The sequence below is a fragment of the Lissotriton helveticus genome, chromosome 1_1, assembly GCF_964261635.1.
Source record: "Lissotriton helveticus chromosome 1_1, aLisHel1.1, whole genome shotgun sequence".
NCBI classification, from domain to species: Eukaryota; Metazoa; Chordata; class Amphibia; order Caudata; family Salamandridae; genus Lissotriton; species Lissotriton helveticus.
The window spans coordinates 275,959,209-275,981,327 of NC_136057.1; the positions used below are offsets into that span (position 1 = coordinate 275,959,209).

Here is a 22,119-nt window from a genome sequence, read left to right on the forward strand (position 1 = left end):
ATGCGGAGCAGAAGGTCGCTCATTGTCATAAATTGCACCCAAAATATGGAATGGCCTAACATAACACAATAGAGCCTCCTCCCTCCTGGAGTCCCACGAGAATCTGAAGAGATGGCTCTACGAATAACTCTATGGGGACCACACGCCTACACACCTGCTCAAGTGCCTGGAGTCCCTAACGGGTGATGAGTGCGCTATACAACTTGACATGCTATTTAGCATTGTTGGATGTAGGGACTTCATTGAGAACTTTATAGACAGAGAACATTAGTTTGTCATAGTAGGAGCCCCACTCTACATCGGTGGTGCTCTGGCCCCACCAAACTTGTGGTTTCCCTTTTCAACTACAGCACCGGTGAACTTAAGGTTTTAAAGATTCACACCTGGCAGGACTCATTCCTCCACTGGTAGTCCACTAGGGGACAGGAGGACGTGGCTTCTGTTAAGCGGGTGGGATAGGGAGACACCTACCTGGGTCTGATTTATCCCCTAGTTGTTACCTTAGTCTTTTTGCTTGACTGCAGCATGCTTTTCAATTCAAGTTTATAAACCTAATAGGATCTCCTCCCATGTCTTTGGGATTGTACCAGATAATTTGAGATAAAACAATTGACATGATAATATAATGAACCAATACATTCGTTCTAAGCATGATGCATTGAATACACTTTTTATCCACAAACACTGTCTGTCATGTATTTTATTTTATACAAGATACTTATGAAAGGAATGACAAGTTTGATAGAAGACCTATCAGAAACACTAATATTCCTCGTACTTAGGTTTCCTGATTAATGTTAGACATCAAATCCCAAAGCAGTATTCTGTTAGACACACAGTGCAACATGGCAGGAAATATAGATCAGCTGGTTACCCACCCACAGTTGACATGCCAGAAGAAGGTCTTAACATCTTTTCATCTTTCTGAGGTCCATACCATGAATACCATTATATTAGGTGTTGGTAATACCTGCGACTTACAGCACTTAGAAATGGAATCAAAAACATCATTAAAGACAACTTATAGGTTTACTGGAAAGCGATATTATAACATTGTGACTGTCTAACGGTGAATAGAATGTTAAAAATCGAGTCAGGCCTTCCTAACATTAGTTTAACCTTATCCTACAATAAAATGATCCATTTTCACAAAGTGTTCCTCTGTCAATAGTTGTATTTATTCACAGGTAAGTCACCTCATCAAAGAAAAATATTTGCCGATTTGACCACACTTTATGGTTTAAGCCCTTGCAGAATGGAGGATGTGGCTACAACCCATTGATCATTTCTTCCAGCTTATGGGTAAGGGAGGGGTCTAGGAGGGTGTACATCGTGAAACAACAGGGGTGCTGAGACTGCTCAAGCCATGGTCAAGAATGGTTACTGCTGTGACAGCTCTCTCCTGGAGACTGGGCTGGCCTCGATTGAGAAACCAGACTACTTCCTGGCCTTGCTGTTTAATTCATCAATTTAAATGGCAGACTTAGGAGAAGTTACACCAGGCACCAGACCCGGGATGACATCCTAGAAATGATCACTTGTTGCACCCTTAGCTATGCAGCTGTATCTCATTTGCTGCTAATGGGCTTTGAAAGATGACATGACTCTTGGACCACTGTTTCATTTCTGTTCTCTTCATGACCTGTAATTCCAGGGTTAACAAGATTAGTGCCAGGGGTCACGCTTACCCTTTGACTCCTTCTAATCGAATTCCATAGGTGTGAGACTACGAGAGCTCCACTCAACTCTGCCCTACACTCTAGATCCATGCAATGCTTGTATTACAATCCAACCTATGGCAGATTCAGGTACATAAGTATTATGACACACATCACTTTAGAGTGACTGAAGGTATCTAATGAACATACCTTTAGTGTTTCTGATTTAATTGCCTATGGCTGAGGTTTAGTGTTCAAGGAAAATGAAGCTACGTGAAAGTATACAAGATGGTTTTAAATGGTTACCAACAAAGGCAGAAACCAAAGGAATGCTGAATCAAAGTTCAGCTCATCAACAAAATACAGAAAATGGGCACATACATCTGAGTTTTTCAAACATCCCCATTCACCTAATTTCACATTTCTTGGTCAATGAACCTCAGTACAACTGGTTTATTCCTCATCATCACTCTAGACAGCTTTAGCAAAACCAACTTTGTTATTGCCTCGATCAAAAATGCTGTAGTATTCTCTGATAAACACATCGCCAAGGATCCATAGGTCTCCAGACGCGGTGGGTATATCCATGCTTTGCAGTCCAGTCGTGCAGGATGTTTTACTCTAAAAGGAAAATGGAGAAGACATGGTAAATAGGTTGCTACCTTACTTGGGGGTATTTACCAGTCTTTACTACTCCTAATCCAAGTCTTTCCGGCTACAGCCCTTACTGAGGTGCACACAGCTACCTGACAAGAAGCTTACTGCAAAGGGAACTGAACATATATTTTTAATCCCGCCGTATTTACAAGCAGACCCTGAAATGTCTCAATACCCCTAATTCAGTTGAATTTTTATAGGTTCAAGAGCCCATAATAATAATGTTTTAGAGGTGGATCTATGACAAGAAAGAGTAGGATTAGGAGTGATGATTACAGTTAATTAATCAAGACATCGCCTCCAAATCTGACGTTCAAAGCGCAAACATGAATGAGGTAAATCAGCACGAGCCAATCACCCATCCCAGTGCAAGGTGGCAAAGTTCACCAGATGAAACATCTTGAAAGAGACACCACAGAATGTCCTCTGAATTCATCGACAGTACCCCAGGACCAAACTGTGATGCATCAATATACTCCACTGACAATACCAAGAAGCATGAGCTGGAGACAATGAGGCAGCTCTGAAGGTATTCTGTGGATATAGTTTGAAAAGATGGGATTTTATCGGATGATACATAGCAAAGTCGACATATTAAGTCAAATCTAGCTACACTCTAGTTACTCTCTATATATGAAATGATCAAGGCATGCTTCCAAGCCTCATGCTGATTTCTTCAGGTAAACTAATAGTGACCACAGCCACCATTGTACTGTGCAGTCTCTTTGTCCCAGCATGTTGAAGAAGAAGAGGCCTCAATTCAATCTCAAACAGGAAAATGGTTCGTCGAACAGAAACTGGGAATGAACTAGGTGAAGCAGCAAAGGAAAGTCAACAGGCTACACACTTGTGCTTCTCTTTACTTTCTCGGTTATGGCAACCTGCCTTCTATATTGTCAGATAGTATCTACTTCAGTATAACCATTCCCCTCCAATCGAAAGTAACCTGAAGGTAACAATGTATGACTCTATAGCTAAATACATATACGTTTGCAATTCTGTTTCAGAATTTGGGATGACACTGGCTTACCTAGTATCCCCGATATCCAATCCAGGATCCTACGGCAGATCGTGCATTGCCACCTCACCGTGAGACCTTATCATTGCTTATTCCGTCTACCGTATATCTTGTATCATCAAGTTTTAGGATCGCCTATTGTTGCGAGCCTCCGGACTCCTTGGACCATCCTTTGGCTTCGGTTTATGTCAGGGGACCGTCGATCCAGTCCGGAGAGCGAGTTTTTGGCCAGAGAAAGCCCTTCGAATGACGGGTCTGTTAATGGCGATATTCCGCGTTTCAAACCTCAGCTGTCTAGTTCGCGGCTCGGGATCGGCCGGTAGCAGAATCGCAGTACACGGCATGCCAGGCGGGGATCCCCGCCTGGCACGAAGGGCTATCCCTTGCCCAAAAAACTCGCTCTCCGGACTGGATCGACGGTCCCCTGACATAAACTGCCTTGTATGTAAGGCAATTGTTACCTATCCTTTCAAGACAAACATGATTTATATACTTGTCCTGAAGATGATGCCATGTATCTAAGGTTTCGGCATCGAAACGTCGTCGACACACTAGTACCATATGTACCTAAAATGTTCACAAATGCTCTGTACAATGGTACCAAAAAACGTAATCAAGCCTGTTCACTGACTACAAGTATACAGACCGCCTTGTTTGCTCTTGCCTGAATTCTGTCGTTTTGTCTTGCTCACTGTGGGTCACGGGCCGTGCCCACTTGACATTAACTTAAGATTCCTTTCTAATTGTGTGAATCCTTCAAATAAATTCCTGTCCGGCTGGACAAAGGACATACTGACTATTGAGTGTATGTCTATTCTTACCCTGATCTCTCAAGTACTAGGGTCCACTGTTTTTTGTAAAAAGTTAACGCCCAAGGTCTCTAGTGTATTACCTTCGGGTTCCCTTGTCTCCCAATAACCAATGTTACTGTAGGCATCAAAAGGGGGCAGACAATCACTGACTAGGGTTGCTGCTGTGAGTCAACAATTGACCTGCCTCAGTAGCGGCACCCTTGAAGAATCCACTGGCTCATGAGATAGTTGAACAAAGCCTGAATAAAGATGTTGTTCATTTTCCCTGTACCCTGAAAAGAGTCTTCATCCTGACTATACTATTCAGCTGCTCCAGTTTTGAGAAATAAAGAAGCCAGCACTGGGCCACCTTCTACAACTGTGGTGAGAAATGTTCAAAATTGAAACAGAGATACAATCGAAGCCAGCACCTTCATAAACTCTCAGTGGTGACTTGTGAGAGATCAAAGAAAGAAGCTGAAGGCATCAGATCACCCTGTGAAAACATTTCATGGACCTTTCATGATTAGCACCAGGGTGTAGGTTGCCATCAACCCCAAAGAAGATAAATGGGTCCAACGGAATGCACTACTACATCAACTGTGGATCTCAGAATCTAAACGAATATCATCTGCTGTATTGCCATCACTATGACTGCTTATGAAGGCTATTCAGTGTGAGACATCAGAATCCCCTCCATCTCAAAGGACAACACTGTGTTCATCCGATAGCAATGAAGCTGAAATTATGCTTCTAGCGGCAATGACAAAATAGACATTTACCCTGTTGACTTTAGTGTAACCTTGTCGGATTTGAGCTGTCTTTCTCATTATTGTGGCTGTTTGGGCTTGCTTCTAAATCATATTAGAAAAAATGTACATAAAACAAGAAGGCATGCAGATGACTGACAACATAACGCACCACAATAGAAAGAGGGCCTTACACTCAAGCCCCTAAATGTGCCTCATCTAAGGACTGAATGATCTGCGTCCACCTTACAGTTACCAAATGTTTGAACACTTGGACAAGAAATGTGCAGCTGCAGTCTCCTGCTCCCACTCAATTATACCATTCTAGAATGTCATCAGGATGACCAGGCAACATTAAATCTCCACACAATCCTGCATAATTTAAAAAACTGTTTTAAAATGACAGCCAGCAAGCCGTGGCTTGGAGTTTCCCATCTGATGCACAGCCCTGGTGACCCCAGCTTGGCTTACATGAGCATATCCATATTATATGTCATTAAGCACCAGACACCTGATCCACTAATAACTTAACCCAGCAACGATTGAACATGATGAGGGTAGAACATTCAGAACCTTCCCCCACTGCTGGTCACAAGACCTTGAGACCCAAGACAATGCCCTCATAAATAAAATTGCCAAAGCCTTTAATCTTAATGCAGAATGCTAACTTATGTAAACGTGACCTACGCTGGCCCCACCACTCTCCACTGGATTCCAAAGACTAGTACTTTCTAGTAATAATGACAGGCTCTCCAACCAGAACAAAGAACAAGAGTTAATTTCAACAGACCCTGGCAATTACCAGGATTCCAAATAAATCTGTGAAGCACAAAGAACACATAGCACCTAAAATAAACCATTTCTCTCCAACCACTAGACTGAAATATATTACTGATGCATGGGTGGAAAACATGGGAGGATGTCTGAACGTAGAGCACAACTGATCTTTACGCAAGTTCTAGTACCCTCAGACTCAACAGGCTATATTACAACTCCTAAAGACCATCCATTGTCATAATTTATTCTTCGATGTTTATCCTTCCAGTCTGATGCTACCTTCTATGTACTTGCAGAATTGCTAAAGTCGATGGATGATTTTCTGCTGTGGTCAGCAGACCACCATGTCCATAATTGCGTTTAAATGAAGCTGTCTTTTTTTTTAAATGCAGATCGATCGCCTTAAATAAATACAGGTTGCGTTTAAAAAATTTAATTTAAAAGTATTCTTTTCATTTTTTAAGAGTAGGCAGTGGTCTATGAGACCGCTGCCTTCTCTTAAAAAAACTATTTATAACTATTCCCAAAGAGGAAGAGGTCCCTTGATGACCCCTTACTATTTGCAAATGGGTTACCACCTACTTGAAGTAGATGGTAAAATGCTAATGTTTTGTGACCGCATTCATGATCACAAAACATTCATACATACCATTACGATTCGCTATTTGGAAGAGATATCCTAAATACGCCCCTTCTAAATACGGAATCGCAAACCCATTTTGCGATTCGGTATTTGGTACCAAATCGCAGACAGGGGTTTGATACATGTAATAAGCCTGGCAAATTTTGTAAGACCTGCCCCAATGAAGTGCATAATGATCGAGCCTGACCACTGCAAGTGGGCTTAGGGGATGGGGGTTCTCCCCCAAGAAAATTTGGGGAAATATTGTGCATTCTGCAACCCAGTTTTCATTATAATTTAAATTGTATTCGTTTTTAAAGCATAGTAAATGATGACATTACAGTGCACCAGGAAACGGCAATCTTTAGTGGGGCTTTTCAATGATTCCCTTGCTATCACCCTCGAACAGTGCCTCTCTCGCTCTCCATAGCCCCCTTCTCTAATGTATTTAATTTCTTTTATAGCACTTCTCATACCAGTGTAGGATGTTGGAGCATTTTACATCACAAATACATACAGAGACAATGAATCATGCTTGTGTAAATCAGTGTAATGGAAATGTTACATAGGTCAAAGAGGACTACAAGGTGTAGAATTCATGTCATCCATACTGGCCTGCATTTCTTAAGGGTGCTTAGTCTAGGGAAGGACACACTCAGGATTCAGAATGTAACAGTGGTTAGGGTTGACTGCACTAATAAGAATGTATTTCTACTCCAACAAACCCTTTTTAGCAACATTAGGATAATGTCAAACTGGGAAACTCATTCTCAAAAGGATCTCTGTGACAAAAGGAGTAACCCACTGCACTATACACATAAAATATTGTTCTGTGATCTGCATAGTAACCGCTCTTTGCAGCAGGCGTAGTAACCCTCCGTGCTACTTTAGATGAGTCAAAACTGTCACTGGGCAAAAATCCGATCTCTCACCAGCAGGTTCATTGATCACCAGAGTTATCTTGGCACTTTTATTGTGGCCTGAAATCTGTGCACTGTTACAAAACTGGACACCAGTAAAAAAAAGCTGCCCCCACCAGTCCAGCCTCCCTGGGAAACGCCCGATGCCCGGTACGGCCAGTCCAGCCTTGTCATTACATAGAACCTTCAATTCCTCCATGGGCTCCAAAGAGTAACTTCATGCACCTTCAGTCATAGCACCTACAAGCAGGAAGGGAAGGGTGGGACACACTGTCCTACGCCAATGGGAGCACCAGCTAAGCAAATGCTCTGCATAGCCCTGGTAAAGATAGACAGGAATATACTCTAGCGATTGTCTTGCTCTAGCCCGGTAATTACCAAATCTCCAACGACCTCTGATCCTCTGTGTCACTGGGGAGAAATATGCTCTTCTCTTCACTTTTATCTTGTGCGCTTCCTTCACGGTGGGAACAGAGAGTCTGTGCAACTCTTGGATTTCACCATCCCATAGCACCTCTCCTTCCACTTTTGCAGGAGAAAGAAAAGAGCTGTGTGCTATCATGGAGGTTTAAGACCAGCAAGGGTCTTAGTCGCAGTACAGAAGTAGGCTCTGTACATACAACTGTACTGTTTACCATAAATACCCACCCTTATAATTGCCTTGAAGTTTGTCACAAATGTTCTTTGTCTTTGTAGAGGGTTTTGTGCCCCCTCTCCCCCACTGCCTTCTCCCTCCTGGACTGCTGTAGGTGTCCACTCTGTTGTGAAAAGATTCCCATAGGTCTAACTTTGGAGTGCCTATGATAGGAACAGAGCCCTGTCATCTTCACATCCTCCTCCTCTGAGCACATGCAAGGCTTCACGCCCATTTCTTTTTGGTTTGTGTGTGTTATCATATGGGGTACTTGATGTCATACTAATGTTATTTTCTTTAGATTCACTGGCTATACAGCTGGCAGCCTGAGGTGCTCATGCACCAGGGTCAAGCTCGACAATAGGAAACTAAATATAGTCAACCTTTTATGTACTATGATCATGACTCATGTCAGAAAGAGCAAGACTGTGAGCTAAAGGCAGATCTGGAAATCTTTTAACACCATGCCAGATATAACTGAGTGAGCGGAGCAGGTTTCGGCCACTCCCAACAGGAATTATTACTGTTTATTTTATGTGGCAAATACATTGTCTAGGACATGTGCTTTACAGGCAGTTTTAAGAGGCACCCCTGAAATATTGAAATGCTTCCAGGTCTCACACAGTAACCGATTCAGAAAAGGGGGTGGTGATGAACAGAGTGTCTGAATTAAGCAGACCACTCTTACCCAGTCCAAAGATCAGGGCTTGATCCATCACCGTTATTTATCTCACTGCCCCATCCCAGCTCAGAACCTGGCTATATGCAAATTAGTCTGTCCCTGGCCCAGTGCATCATGGGAACAGGGCAGACCAAACTACCAAGCCAATTCTTCACCAGAAAGGAGACAAGCTACCGGGGACCGGTTTCTGGCATTTCAGCCTCTTCGGCCCGGCTTGCTTGAATCCTGATGGAGCAGTGAGAAAGGGACTCATGTCTGAGTATACCCTGCCACACCTATAGTGGCCAAAAACGATTCAGAAAAGGGGGTGGTGATGAACAGAGTGTCTGAATTAAGCAGACCACTCTTACCCAGTCCAAAGATCAGGGCTTGATCCATCTCCGTTATTTATCTCACTGCCCCATCCCAGCTCAGAACCTGGCTATATGCAAATTAGTCTGTCCCTGGCCCAGTGCATCATGGGAACAGGGCAGACCAAACTACCAAGCCAATTCTTCACCAGAAAGGAGACAAGCTACCGGGGACCGGTTTCTGGCATTTCAGCCTCTTCGGCCCGGCTTGCTTGAATCCTGATGGAGCAGTGAGAAAGGGACTCATGTCTGAGTATACCCTGCCACACCTATAGTGGCCAAAAACGATTCAGAAAAGGGGGTGGTGATGAACAGAGTGTCTGAATTAAGCAGACCACTCTTACCCAGTCCAAAGATCAGGGCTTGATCCATCACCGTTATTTATCTCACTGCCCCATCCCAGCTCAGAACCTGGCTATATGCAAATTAGTCTGTCCCTGGCCCAGTGCATCATGGGAACAGGGCAGACCAAACTACCAAGCCAATTCTTCACCAGAAAGGAGACAAGCTACCGGGGACCGGTTTCTGGCATTTCAGCCTCTTCGGCCCGGCTTGCTTGAATCCTGATGGAGCAGTGAGAAAGGGACTCATGTCTGAGTATACCCTGCCACACCTATAGTGGCCAAAAACGATTCAGAAAAGGGGGTGGTGATGAACAGAGTGTCTGAATTAAGCAGACCACTCTTACCCAGTCCAAAGATCAGGGCTTGATCCATCACCGTTATTTATCTCACTGCCCCATCCCAGCTCAGAACCTGGCTATATGCAAATTAGTCTGTCCCTGGCCCAGTGCATCATGGGAACAGGGCAGACCAAACTACCAAGCCAATTCTTCACCAGAAAGGAGACAAGCTACCGGGGACCGGTTTCTGGCATTTCAGCCTCTTCGGCCCGGCTTGCTTGAATCCTGATGGAGCAGTGAGAAAGGGACTCATGTCTGAGTATACCCTGCCACACCTATAGTGGCCAAAAACGATTCAGAAAAGGGGGTGGTGATGAACAGAGTGTCTGAATTAAGCAGACCACTCTTACCCAGTCCAAAGATCAGGGCTTGATCCATCACCGTTATTTATCTCACTGCCCCATCCCAGCTCAGAACCTGGCTATATGCAAATTAGTCTGTCCCTGGCCCAGTGCATCATGGGAACAGGGCAGACCAAACTACCAAGCCAATTCTTCACCAGAAAGGAGACAAGCTACCGGGGACCGGTTTCTGGCATTTCAGCCTCTTCGGCCCGGCTTGCTTGAATCCTGATGGAGCAGTGAGAAAGGGACTCATGTCTGAGTATACCCTGCCACACCTATAGTGGCCAAAAACGATTCAGAAAAGGGGGTGGTGATGAACAGAGTGTCTGAATTAAGCAGACCACTCTTACCCAGTCCAAAGATCAGGGCTTGATCCATCACCGTTATTTATCTCACTGCCCCATCCCAGCTCAGAACCTGGCTATATGCAAATTAGTCTGTCCCTGGCCCAGTGCATCATGGGAACAGGGCAGACCAAACTACCAAGCCAATTCTTCACCAGAAAGGAGACAAGCTACCGGGGACCGGTTTCTGGCATTTCAGCCTCTTCGGCCCGGCTTGCTTGAATCCTGATGGAGCAGTGAGAAAGGGACTCATGTCTGAGTATACCCTGCCACACCTATAGTGGCCAAAAACGATTCAGAAAAGGGGGTGGTGATGAACAGAGTGTCTGAATTAAGCAGACCACTCTTACCCAGTCCAAAGATCAGGGCTTGATCCATCACCGTTATTTATCTCACTGCCCCATCCCAGCTCAGAACCTGGCTATATGCAAATTAGTCTGTCCCTGGCCCAGTGCATCATGGGAACAGGGCAGACCAAACTACCAAGCCAATTCTTCACCAGAAAGGAGACAAGCTACCGGGGACCGGTTTCTGGCATTTCAGCCTCTTCGGCCCGGCTTGCTTGAATCCTGATGGAGCAGTGAGAAAGGGACTCATGTCTGAGTATACCCTGCCACACCTATAGTGGCCAAAAACGATTCAGAAAAGGGGGTGGTGATGAACAGAGTGTCTGAATTAAGCAGACCACTCTTACCCAGTCCAAAGATCAGGGCTTGATCCATCACCGTTATTTATCTCACTGCCCCATCCCAGCTCAGAACCTGGCTATATGCAAATTAGTCTGTCCCTGGCCCAGTGCATCATGGGAACAGGGCAGACCAAACTACCAAGCCAATTCTTCACCAGAAAGGAGACAAGCTACCGGGGACCGGTTTCTGGCATTTCAGCCTCTTCGGCCCGGCTTGCTTGAATCCTGATGGAGCAGTGAGAAAGGGACTCATGTCTGAGTATACCCTGCCACACCTATAGTGGCCAAAAACGATTCAGAAAAGGGGGTGGTGATGCTCATTGCACCATCAGGATTCAAGCAAGCCGGGCCGAAGACGCCTGAAATGGCAGAAACCGGTCCCCGGAAGCTTGTTTCCTTCCCAGTGTAAGAATTGGCTTTTGTAGTCTGGTCTGCCCTGTTCCCATGATGCACTGGGCCAGGGACAGACTAATTTGCATACAGCCGGGTTCTGAAACTGGGATGGTGCAATGAGCTAAAAAACGGTGTTGGATCTAGCCCTGATCTCTTGACTGGGTGAGAGTACTCTGCTTAACTCAGAGACTCTGTCCATCACCACCCCTTGTTGTAAATTATTTTGTCCACCCTAAGCGTGGAAGGGTATACTCAGATGTGAGTCCCTTGCTCATTGCACCATCAGGATTCAAGCAAGCCGGGCCGAAGACGCCTGAAATGGCAGAAACCGGTCCCCGGAAGCTTGTTTCCTTCCCAGTGTAAGAATTGGCTTTTGTAGTCTGGTCTGCCCTGTTCCCATGATGCACTGGGCCAGAGACAGACTAATTTGCATACAGCCGGGTTCTGAAACTGGGATGGTGCAATGAGCTAAAAAACGGTGTTGGATCTAGCCCTGATCTCTTGACTGGGTGAGAGTACTCTGCTTAACTCAGAGACTCTGTCCATCACCACCCCTTGTTGTAAATTATTTTGTCCACCCTAAGCGTGGAAGGGTATACTCAGATGTGAGTCCCTTGCTCATTGCACCATCAGGATTCAAGCAAGCCGGGCCGAAGACGCCTGAAATGGCAGAAACCGGTCCCCGGAAGCTTGTTTCCTTCCCAGTGTAAGAATTGGCTTTTGTAGTCTGGTCTGCCCTGTTCCCATGATGCACTGGGCCAGGGACAGACTAATTTGCATACAGCCGGGTTCTGAAACTGGGATGGTGCAATGAGCTAAAAAACGGTGTTGGATCTAGCCCTGATCTCTTGACTGGGTGAGAGTACTCTGCTTAACTCAGAGACTCTGTCCATCACCACCCCTTGTTGTAAATTATTTTGTCCACCCTAAGCGTGGAAGGGTATACTCAGATGTGAGTCCCTTGCTCATTGCACCATCAGGATTCAAGCAAGCCGGGCCGAAGACGCCTGAAATGGCAGAAACCGGTCCCCGGAAGCTTGTTTCCTTCCCAGTGTAAGAATTGGCTTTTGTAGTCTGGTCTGCCCTGTTCCCATGATGCACTGGGCCAGGGACAGACTAATTTGCATACAGCCGGGTTCTGAAACTGGGATGGTGCAATGAGCTAAAAAACGGTGTTGGATCTAGCCCTGATCTCTTGACTGGGTGAGAGTACTCTGCTTAACTCAGAGACTCTGTCCATCACCACCCCTTGTTGTAAATTATTTTGTCCACCCTAAGCGTGGAAGGGTATACTCAGATGTGAGTCCCTTGCTCATTGCACCATCAGGATTCAAGCAAGCCGGGCCGAAGACGCCTGAAATGGCAGAAACCGGTCCCCGGAAGCTAGTTTCCTTCCCAGTGTAAGAATTGGCTTTTGTAGTCTGGTCTGCCCTGTTCCCATGATGCACTGGGCCAGGGACAGACTAATTTGCATACAGCCGGGTTCTGAAACTGGGATGGTGCAATGAGCTAAAAAACGGTGTTGGATCTAGCCCTGATCTCTTGACTGGGTGAGAGTACTCTGCTTAACTCAGAGACTCTGTCCATCACCACCCCTTGTTGTAAATTATTTTGTCCACCCTAAGCGTGGAAGGGTATACTCAGATGTGAGTCCCTTGCTCATTGCACCATCAGGATTCAAGCAAGCCGGGCCGAAGACGCCTGAAATGGCAGAAACCGGTCCCCGGAAGCTTGTTTCCTTCCCAGTGTAAGAATTGGCTTTTGTAGTCTGGTCTGCCCTGTTCCCATGATGCACTGGGCCAGGGACAGACTAATTTGCATACAGCCGGGTTCTGAAACTGGGATGGTGCAATGAGCTAAAAAACGGTGTTGGATCTAGCCCTGATCTCTTGACTGGGTGAGAGTACTCTGCTTAACTCAGAGACTCTGTCCATCACCACCCCTTGTTGTAAATTATTTTGTCCACCCTAAGCGTGGAAGGGTATACTCAGATGTGAGTCCCTTGCTCATTGCACCATCAGGATTCAAGCAAGCCGGGCCGAAGACGCCTGAAATGGCAGAAACCGGTCCCCGGAAGCTTGTTTCCTTCCCAGTGTAAGAATTGGCTTTTGTAGTCTGGTCTGCCCTGTTCCCATGATGCACTGGGCCAGGGACAGACTAATTTGCATACAGCCGGGTTCTGAAACTGGGATGGTGCAATGAGCTAAAAAACGGTGTTGGATCTAGCCCTGATCTCTTGACTGGGTGAGAGTACTCTGCTTAACTCAGAGACTCTGTCCATCACCACCCCTTGTTGTAATTCACACAGTAACCAGCAACCTTATTCCCCTCACAGTGTCAAACCATTAGGGCCGGACTGGGCCCGGGCACCAAATAAAGTGACCCTCATTTCTAAATTAGATAGCCAAAAAAGTGCCCTTTGTCTGCAAAAATGGGGCAGTTTTGAACTTGTAAAGACTCCGCAGTTTTGAACGTGTAACGACATGCAGCATAAGTGTTTTGCAAGGAATGAAGACTGCATGGACTTGAATACGTTCGTAAGAAAACTGGGTGCTGCTCCCTCGTAGATGCTTTCAAAAAGAGGTGGGAGTGGATGAGGGTGCAGCACCCTGTCCCAGGCACGCTGAGGATCCCTTCTCAGTCCATTCAGTCCCGAAAGTATCTCACTTTCCTGTATCCTAGGAGGGTGTTTCTGTGGGCCATTTCGGCCAGTCGAGCCACCGTCATAGACATACTTTTGTTTCTGTGATCTGTCAAAACCTCCAGAAGCACCTTATCTAACTGGCATTTTTTTCCCACATTGATGTTCAAAGTTTTTCAATGTTCACTTCACGTTGCAAGACTGGATTTACCTGTCAGAGTGTTTCTTAATCAATGCACACAGGATAATCTGCAAATCCCTAATCATTTGAGCGATTCTCCTCCATACTCTTTACATTTCTCTTCAAATATGGAAAAAAATTGAACACAATTCTCTGATAACTTCAACAAATACATCAAATACTTGGGGCCTCATTACGATGAGACCCCAAGTATCACACATGTTGGAGTATTTCTATGTCTATTACGTGTGTCAGTTTTGACCGCCACATTACAATGCAGGCGACCAAAAATGAAACCGGACGGTCATTCTGACTGGATTCCAACAGGCTCAAGGAGTCCACTGGCCAAACAGAGCTCTGCCTGTAATCCCTACGGTAGCATTTCCGCCATTAGGATTAAGAAGGCAGTTTCTGACAGCTTTCCATATCGGGCTTTCCAACATGGAATGGCTGTTGGAAAGCAACATTGGGAAACCCTAGCAGGGCCCCCTTCACCCTGCAGGCTCTGGTTGGGGGTGTGCCCCCTCTGTCCATCCCTGCACTGCATGGCAGGCCTCTTGAGGGGCCTGCCACGCAGTGCAGAGATGAACAGATCCTCTCATTTTTCTATGGGAGTTTGTGCTACAGCCAGTTCACTGCAGCAGCACACGCTCCCATAGACAATTGGGACTATGGGACTGCACAATGTGTGGGCACATTGTAATCCTGCTGTGGGGACCGCCAACCAGAGGTGGGTAGGTCCTGATCCCGCAATGGTGTTGGGCAGATGTGACTCCGTCCGACATCGTAATAAGGCCCTAAGTATCTTATGCTTTTATTCATGCCCTGTATACTTGTGTAATGCTTTTCTTGGCCACAGTGCAAGGGAGGAAAGGGGAATGAAGGGTGTGGGATTCTTAAGTGACGAGTGAACTGTGTTTGAGGGTGAAGGGTCATTTATTTTAACCAATCACGGCACATAGGAGGCCTGCCAAGCTGACATTCGCATTTTGCATGTTCTCCTTGCAGACTGCATTACATGCTTTGAAAGAGCACCAGTTATATTCACAAAGACACTTTTTATGACACTGGCGAGATTACATGCTTTGGCCAGGATCACCGGATGTTAAGCAAATGCTGAGACTCGAACTCTGTTCCCCAAGTCAGCAGCAATTTCCGTTATTTTACATCTCTTGCTGCAGCTTCTTTACGAGTAACTTAATAATAGCATACCACAAACATATGCTCCTTTTTAGTGATGTTTGGGCATTACTCCCTGAACACTCATACCACCAGAATGAAAAGGATTTCCTTCAATGCTGATAGAGAGGAATGGTAATTAGATGTTACCCTAGCCATTTGCTACTGTAATGCGTGCCCTGCCTATTTCTCATTGTGGACTGTTAGAAAGAGAAGCTCAGGGGGTTAAATTTGGAGAACATTTCTCACAGAAGAACCATGCTCAGAACTGCCCAGAAAACCTCTGCATGCAGGCTCCTCTGCTTTGACAATAGTTGGTGTTCAGATTTTCAATGAGAGACACATCTTTCTATTGCCTGAACCCTTGTGATTAGTTGTCATGTCCAGCCCCAATAACTCAGGCGGACACAGTGGGGTAGGGTCATGGACCTTCTTTATTAGTCATCCTTCTTCTTCAAGTCCCAACAGCATACTGCCCTTTCCTGCCCACTTGGTCCCCAGCTCCTCCCTTTAAACCTGCCCTCGTCCCTCACTCGGGCCGCTCCTAGTGCCTGACCAGTTGGGTCACTGGGCACTTTGCATCAACATCATTACATCTCCCCCCTCTGTGAATAAAGAAAACAAAATAATATACACCACGGCAAACAGGAAATTGTCTTTCTTTTGAATTCTTCGATGAAGTGATACGGTATGGCCTGTCGGGCTCATTCTCAGCGGCAGTCTCCATCAGTGCCTGACTGTCAGTTGGCAGTGTCTCAGGATCTCTCTGTTCCAGTTTCGTTACGGTTTCACGATGCGGGTGAGTCGTCTTCCGTCAGCCTCTGTAGTTCTTATAGTTCCGTTTTGTTGAAACACTGGACTGAATCACACGATTGCATCTCCCCCTTGTTGACAAAATAATTTTAGCGTCTAACATGTTTAATGGTTCCTCAGTCAGCCACACGGGTCTGCAGGCCGCCTATTTGGGCTACGAAGATGCATCTCCATTTCTTTTGTATGGCTTTCTGTTGCTTTGACGAGAACATCTTTTGTTACAGTAGTGTATCTTTGTAATTGCGAGACGTCTCGCGTGGTCTTCTTGTGCTCAAGTTCGTGGTGGTTTCCAATCAGATGTACTTCCTTTTGTCTTGTCTGGTCCTGGACAACACTGCCTTCCTGTTCAGAGTCATGTATACCAGACGGTGAGGCGCTATCTGAAAAGACCATCTTGGTTTGGTTCGGGGACTCATTCGCTGCCTCTGTTTGCCTCAACCACTCCCACTCATGTTTATGACTGGTGAGCTCTTTGGCCGTCTGGGCCTGTGCATGTTTCTCTCTCATCGGATGATGGTCTGTCTCTGTTAACACGTCTTGTCTTCCTTGCGGGGTGACTGGATATTCCTTTCTTATCCGGTTGGTAGTGTCCACTATCTTTATTTTCTTTCCGTAGGCCCTGTGGGTCAGCCTCGCTGACCCTATCCGTGGTGAGGGTATATGATTTGTATCTTGATGTATATGCGGTTGACATGACAGGTTGTCTTGTGAAGTGACTGAGTACTCAGGGACATTGATGTGAGATACTTTACTCTTGACATGACTGATGTCCTTTGGTTCTGAGGTGTGTTCAGGTGGTTGACGCCATGGCCGTCGTTGGGACCATGACTCGGTCGACTCGAGGGATCGAACAGACGTGCTTTCTGAATCAGAGGAGTCTTCTGACGATGTCCTTTGATACCGTTCTCTTGAGTGTGTCTTGAATAGATGATTTTCTAAATAGGTAGGCCGTGACGAGCTGCTCCTAGAGTCGGAGTTCTCTTTGGCATATTTCTCCGGGTACCTTTCTCGAAATGACTTCGATGTCGTCTTACTGGATGGGTTGTTTGATGACCACATATCTATCTCTTGTGGTTGATCTCTTGGCATTTCATTTCTACCTCTCTCGTGTGATGATGATGGTCTCCTCTCTGTTTCTTCATTGTCTCGGATGTCGTGGATGTGTTTGTCTTCCTCTTCCCGGTGTCCGAGTGAGTCAGTCTGTCTTATCCGGTTTTCTTCTCCTTCCCGCTTGTTTTGTGCACTGACCTCTGTGTTACGGGTGTGATCATGTACCGAATTCCAGTGCTGGCGTAACTGGTCCAGACTTCTATAATTTGCCTTTCTTGCACATTTGTTGGGCAGGCTGTCATCTGGTCCATTGGTGCGATCTGTCTCACTTGAAGCTTCATCTGCTTCATAATCACTTGCACTACATGTTGAGTTTGAGGTTGAATAAGTGACGCTGTCGTACTCCTGGATCATCTCGGTCTTTTGTGTTGTTGACTCAGAGTACTTCATGTTACTTTGTTTCTCTCGTTGTCTTGTCTCTGATTCGTCTTCATCCTCCCCGTTTCTGGTTTTGTTTATTTCTTGTGCTTTATTCACCGACCTTAGAGATGTCTCTTTTCTGGTATCTTGGTGTCTTGCACATAGGTGCGGTTTATTTGATAGTTCTCTTGCTTTTACCCGCTCTCCAACTTCGGCCTTCTTGATTATTTCCTTTAGCGATAAATGCCCTCGAAGAATCTTGTGCTTTGTCCTAGACCTTAAACAGCCTTCGATTACCCGAAGTCGAACTGCGTCCTCATTTGTAAATGTGTTGAAGTGGCAGCGTTGTACCAGACTCTGCAAACGGGTGATGAAGTTTGGCAATGATTCTCCTGGTTCCTGCCGTGCTGTGTTGAAAACGATGCGTTCATGATCCACGTCATCCTTTGCGTCTCTTGTAGTCTTTCATAGGTCTCTGTGTCCTTTTCAGAAAATGTTCTAATTAAACGTCGGCCCTCATGGCCCACCAACTGGAGCAGTAACGTCAGACATTTTCCATCTCTTCGCTCACCGGTGGCGTCAAGAAAGTCGTCCAGTGATTCCAGCCACCGGTTCCATTTGGGACCCAAACTCTGAATGTCAGTCTGTGTCACTGGGGGTGGCACTTCAATGTAGGGATTGGATCGTTGGGTTGCTTTCCCCACCACCATGATGGAGGAAGATCTTGATCTGCTACGGTCACAGGACTGTTTCCTTTTAGGCTATCTCGGTATGATTCTGGACCATTTCGTTTCTCACCTTCTTTATTTTAATTCTTCTCTTTGCGTAGCGTTACATTTGCTTGTGTTTGTCGCATTCGAGATTTGCACTATCTGGTGCTTGTTATGTTTGTTTACACCATTTGTTTTGCACTTGCCAGTGCTTGTTTGTTGCCTCTGTTGCATTTGCCAATGTGTGTTTGTTATTTCTGTTGCATTTGCCAATGCTTGTTTGTTTCTTCTGTTGCATTTACCAGTGCTTGTTTGTTACTCCTGTTGCATTTACCAATGCTTGTTTGTTACAGCTGTTGTATTTGCCAATGCTTGTTTGTTACTTGCCAATGCTTGTTTGGTGCTTGTCAGTCCTTATTTGTTACTTCTGTTGCATTTGCCAAGGTTTGTTTGCTATTTCTGTTGCATTTGCCAATGCTTTTTCTTTTCTTCTGTTGCATTTACCAATGCTTGTTTGTTACTCCTGTTGCATTTACCAATGCTTGTTTGTTACAGCTGTTGTATTTGCCAATGCTTGTTTGTTACTTGCCAATGCTTGTTTGTTGCTTGTCAGTGCTTATTTGTTACTTCTGTTGCATTTGCCAAGGTTTGTTTGTTATTTCTGTTGCATTTGCCACTGCTTGTTTTGTTTCTTCTGTTGCATTTACCAATGTTAGTTTGTTACAGCTGTTGTATTTGCCAATGCTTGTTTGCTACTTGCAATGCTTGTTTGTTGCTTGTCAGTGCTTATTTGCTGTTTCAGGCACTTTGCCTGACTTCAAAATGGCCGCCGATGATCCCTCGCAGGGGATTGGTCAATATTGCCTGACTTCAAGATGGCCGCCGGTAATCTCGTTTTCCGCGAGATTTCGGTCGTTTCTGCTCGTTTCTTTGGCGGGGGGGCCAGTTAGGCGGCGATTTCACTCACCGGAGCCGTGGTCCACCGCTTGAGTCACCAATCAAGGTAGGGCAATTTCCTTCACTTCTGCCGCCGAGGTGGGCACTCGGTAGGCGTTTCCTTTGGCCACACGCTTCTATTTCCTTCACTTCTGCCGCCGAGGTGGGCACTCGGTAGGCGTTTTCTTTGGCCACACGCGTCCGCCGCCGAGGTGGGCACTCGGTGGGCGCTTTTGTCAGCGCGCTTCCGCCGCCGAGGTGGGCACTCGGTAGGCGCTTTATTTAACGCTATTCCGCCGCCGAGGTGGGCACTCGGTAGGCGCTTTAATGACCGCTATTCCGCCGCCGAGGTGGGCACTCGGTGGGCGTTTTTCGCAGCGTGCTCGAACCTCCAGACGTGGGGCGAGCTCCGGGCCAGTCGGTCGCCGGTTGCTGCTGTGGCTGTCCACACGCTTGGGGTTTCATCCCACCCTCGTCGCCAGTTGTCATGTCCAGCCCCAATAACTCAGGCGGACACAGTGGGGTAGGGTCATGGACCTTCTTTATTAGTCATCCTTCTTCTTCAAATCCCAACAGCATACTGCCCTTTCCTGCCCACTTGGTCCCCAGCTCCTCCCTTTCCGCCTGCCCTCGTCCCTCACTCGGGCCGGTCCTAGTGCCTGACCAGTTGGGTCACTGGGCACTTTGCATCAACATCATTACAGTGATTTGTATTACAACTGACAGATGTTTTAGCAAACAGCTGTATGTTTGGTTATGAGAGCGGCCCAGTGCTGTATGTGACAATTTAATCTGTAGTAGACTGGAGAGCACACATTTCAAGCACTCTCACATTTCTCAGAATAGCTGTTTCACAATATCTACATTACTCATGCATTTCAAAAACTAGAAGTTTCACAATATCAACAGCACTCCTAAACCGTTTATACAGTAGGTCTCACACTACAAGCAGCACTCAAACTCCTCACAGGCTAGCAGTCTAACAATACCGATGTAGTCTTACACTCTTCTTAAACTAGCAGGCACACACTATCAGACGGACTTTTACACCCATCACAGTAGCAATCTCCTATTACTAACTGCACCTACAATCTACACAGATTAGCAGTCTCACAGAAAATACATCACTCTCACACTCCTTGCAGAGCAGTAGCCACTTTATAGACCACCCTCTTACTTTCCCCACAGAACAGCATTGCCACAATACCATGAGCTCCCTCTAACACTAGCTGTCTCACACTGCAGGCAGCACTCTCACATCCCTCAGACTACCAGTTTTGCAAAAGTGCTTTCACAACTCGCACATTCTCACACTTCTGAAAGCACTCATACACTCCTTACAAGCTGGAAATCATACATTATTGAAAAAAGTCTTACATCACTCAAAGGTGTGAAGTTGTGCACTATTGCCAGCAATCTCACACCATTCAGAGTAGCAAACACACATTACGAATAGCACCCTTACAGACCTCGTGGACTACCAGTCACATTAAAGACAACACTCTCACACTTCTCAAAGATTAGCAGTCTCATACTACCAGCTGCACTGTCATGCCCCTCACACACTAGCAATCTCACAGTACAGACAGACCTTTTACTCTCCTCCTAGAGTGGCAGTCTCACACTATTGACAGCATTCTAACACCACACACTAACAGCAACCCTCACATCCCTCATTGACTAACAGTTACACCACAGATCCCTCAAGCAGCAGGTTAAGGATATCAACATCACTCACACCCTTCACAAAGTAGCACTCTCAGACTACAGAACACACTTTCACACTCCTCACAGTCTAGCAGTCTCACATTATCAGACGCCTCTCTTACTCCACAGAGTAGTAGTCTCATGCTACTCACCACACTTAGGGCCAGATGTATCAAAGGGTTTTGCCCATTTTGTGTCTATGGGGAAATGTGTTGATACATATGGCCCTTAGCCCCATAACAAACTATCAGACACCACTCTCATACCATTCACAGAGTAGTAATAAAAGCACAGACAGCATCCCTCACAGACCAGCACTGATACACTACCAGAATCACTCTGACACCCCACATGCGCCGGCAATATCACAGGGCTGAGAGCACTCTCAGACCCCTCACAGTAGCTTTATCACACTACTGAGAGGACTTGCACACTCATCACAGACTATTGGTGTGCCAGTGGCATTCTTACATGCCTCCTAGTCTAGCAGTCACAGAACACTGGAAGCCCTCTCACACCTTTTCTAGTCCAGCAGCAAAAGCAATAGATTCTGTTTATAACTGAAAGTTCCTGTTCAGCGATTAGTGAGTTTCTGTTTGTGGTATTGCCAATGGATGAATGCAAGAAAGAGACAATGGTTGGATTGACAGATGCATGATTGCAAGAATGAATCACTGTGTGCATAGATGAGTGACTGAGTGCATGGATGGTGAATGAGGGACTGCATATATGGAATGATCCAGGCACCTTCAGGTATAGGACAGACATATCAGCTTTTCCACTGGCCTGGCAAAATAAAGTTGCAAAAAGATAATGACAAAGTGAGCATTAACAAACTGAGAAGTCTAGAGGTCAGCACTAGCCCTATAAACTTTGTTAATGCTTGTTAGGTTCGACCCAGAGAAAGCTTTAATCGATTTGGCAACCTCATTTATTTAAAATACAAATCTCAAATGAAAAATAAAATGACATATGCATACATAGAGGGGGCTCTAGGGGATTATTGGTCCGTTCAACTGTTAGAAATTGGGTTACTGGTTGACTGGGGAGTGAGCCCTGATCAAGCAGCAACCACAATATGAGTGAAGGTAAGACACAAGCAAACCCCAAATTAACCTGTGATCACCCCCGGTAGCTTGGAACCGAGTAGTCAGGCTTAACTTGAAGGCAATG

At 45.8% G+C, this 22,119-nt stretch overlaps 1 protein-coding gene across 1 annotated transcript in view; it reads right to left on the bottom strand.

Moving 5' to 3' along the window:
• Positions 1-682: 682 nt before the first annotated feature.
• LOC144792655 (pepsin A-like) overlaps positions 683-22,119 on the bottom strand; it is a 216,172-nt gene continuing 194,735 nt past the window's right edge. The window contains exon 9 of the mRNA XM_078667836.1: positions 683-2,279. Within this exon, the coding sequence (XP_078523962.1) occupies positions 2,130-2,279 (150 nt within the window). The 3' untranslated portion in view covers positions 683-2,129. The remainder of the gene's footprint in view (positions 2,280-22,119) is intronic.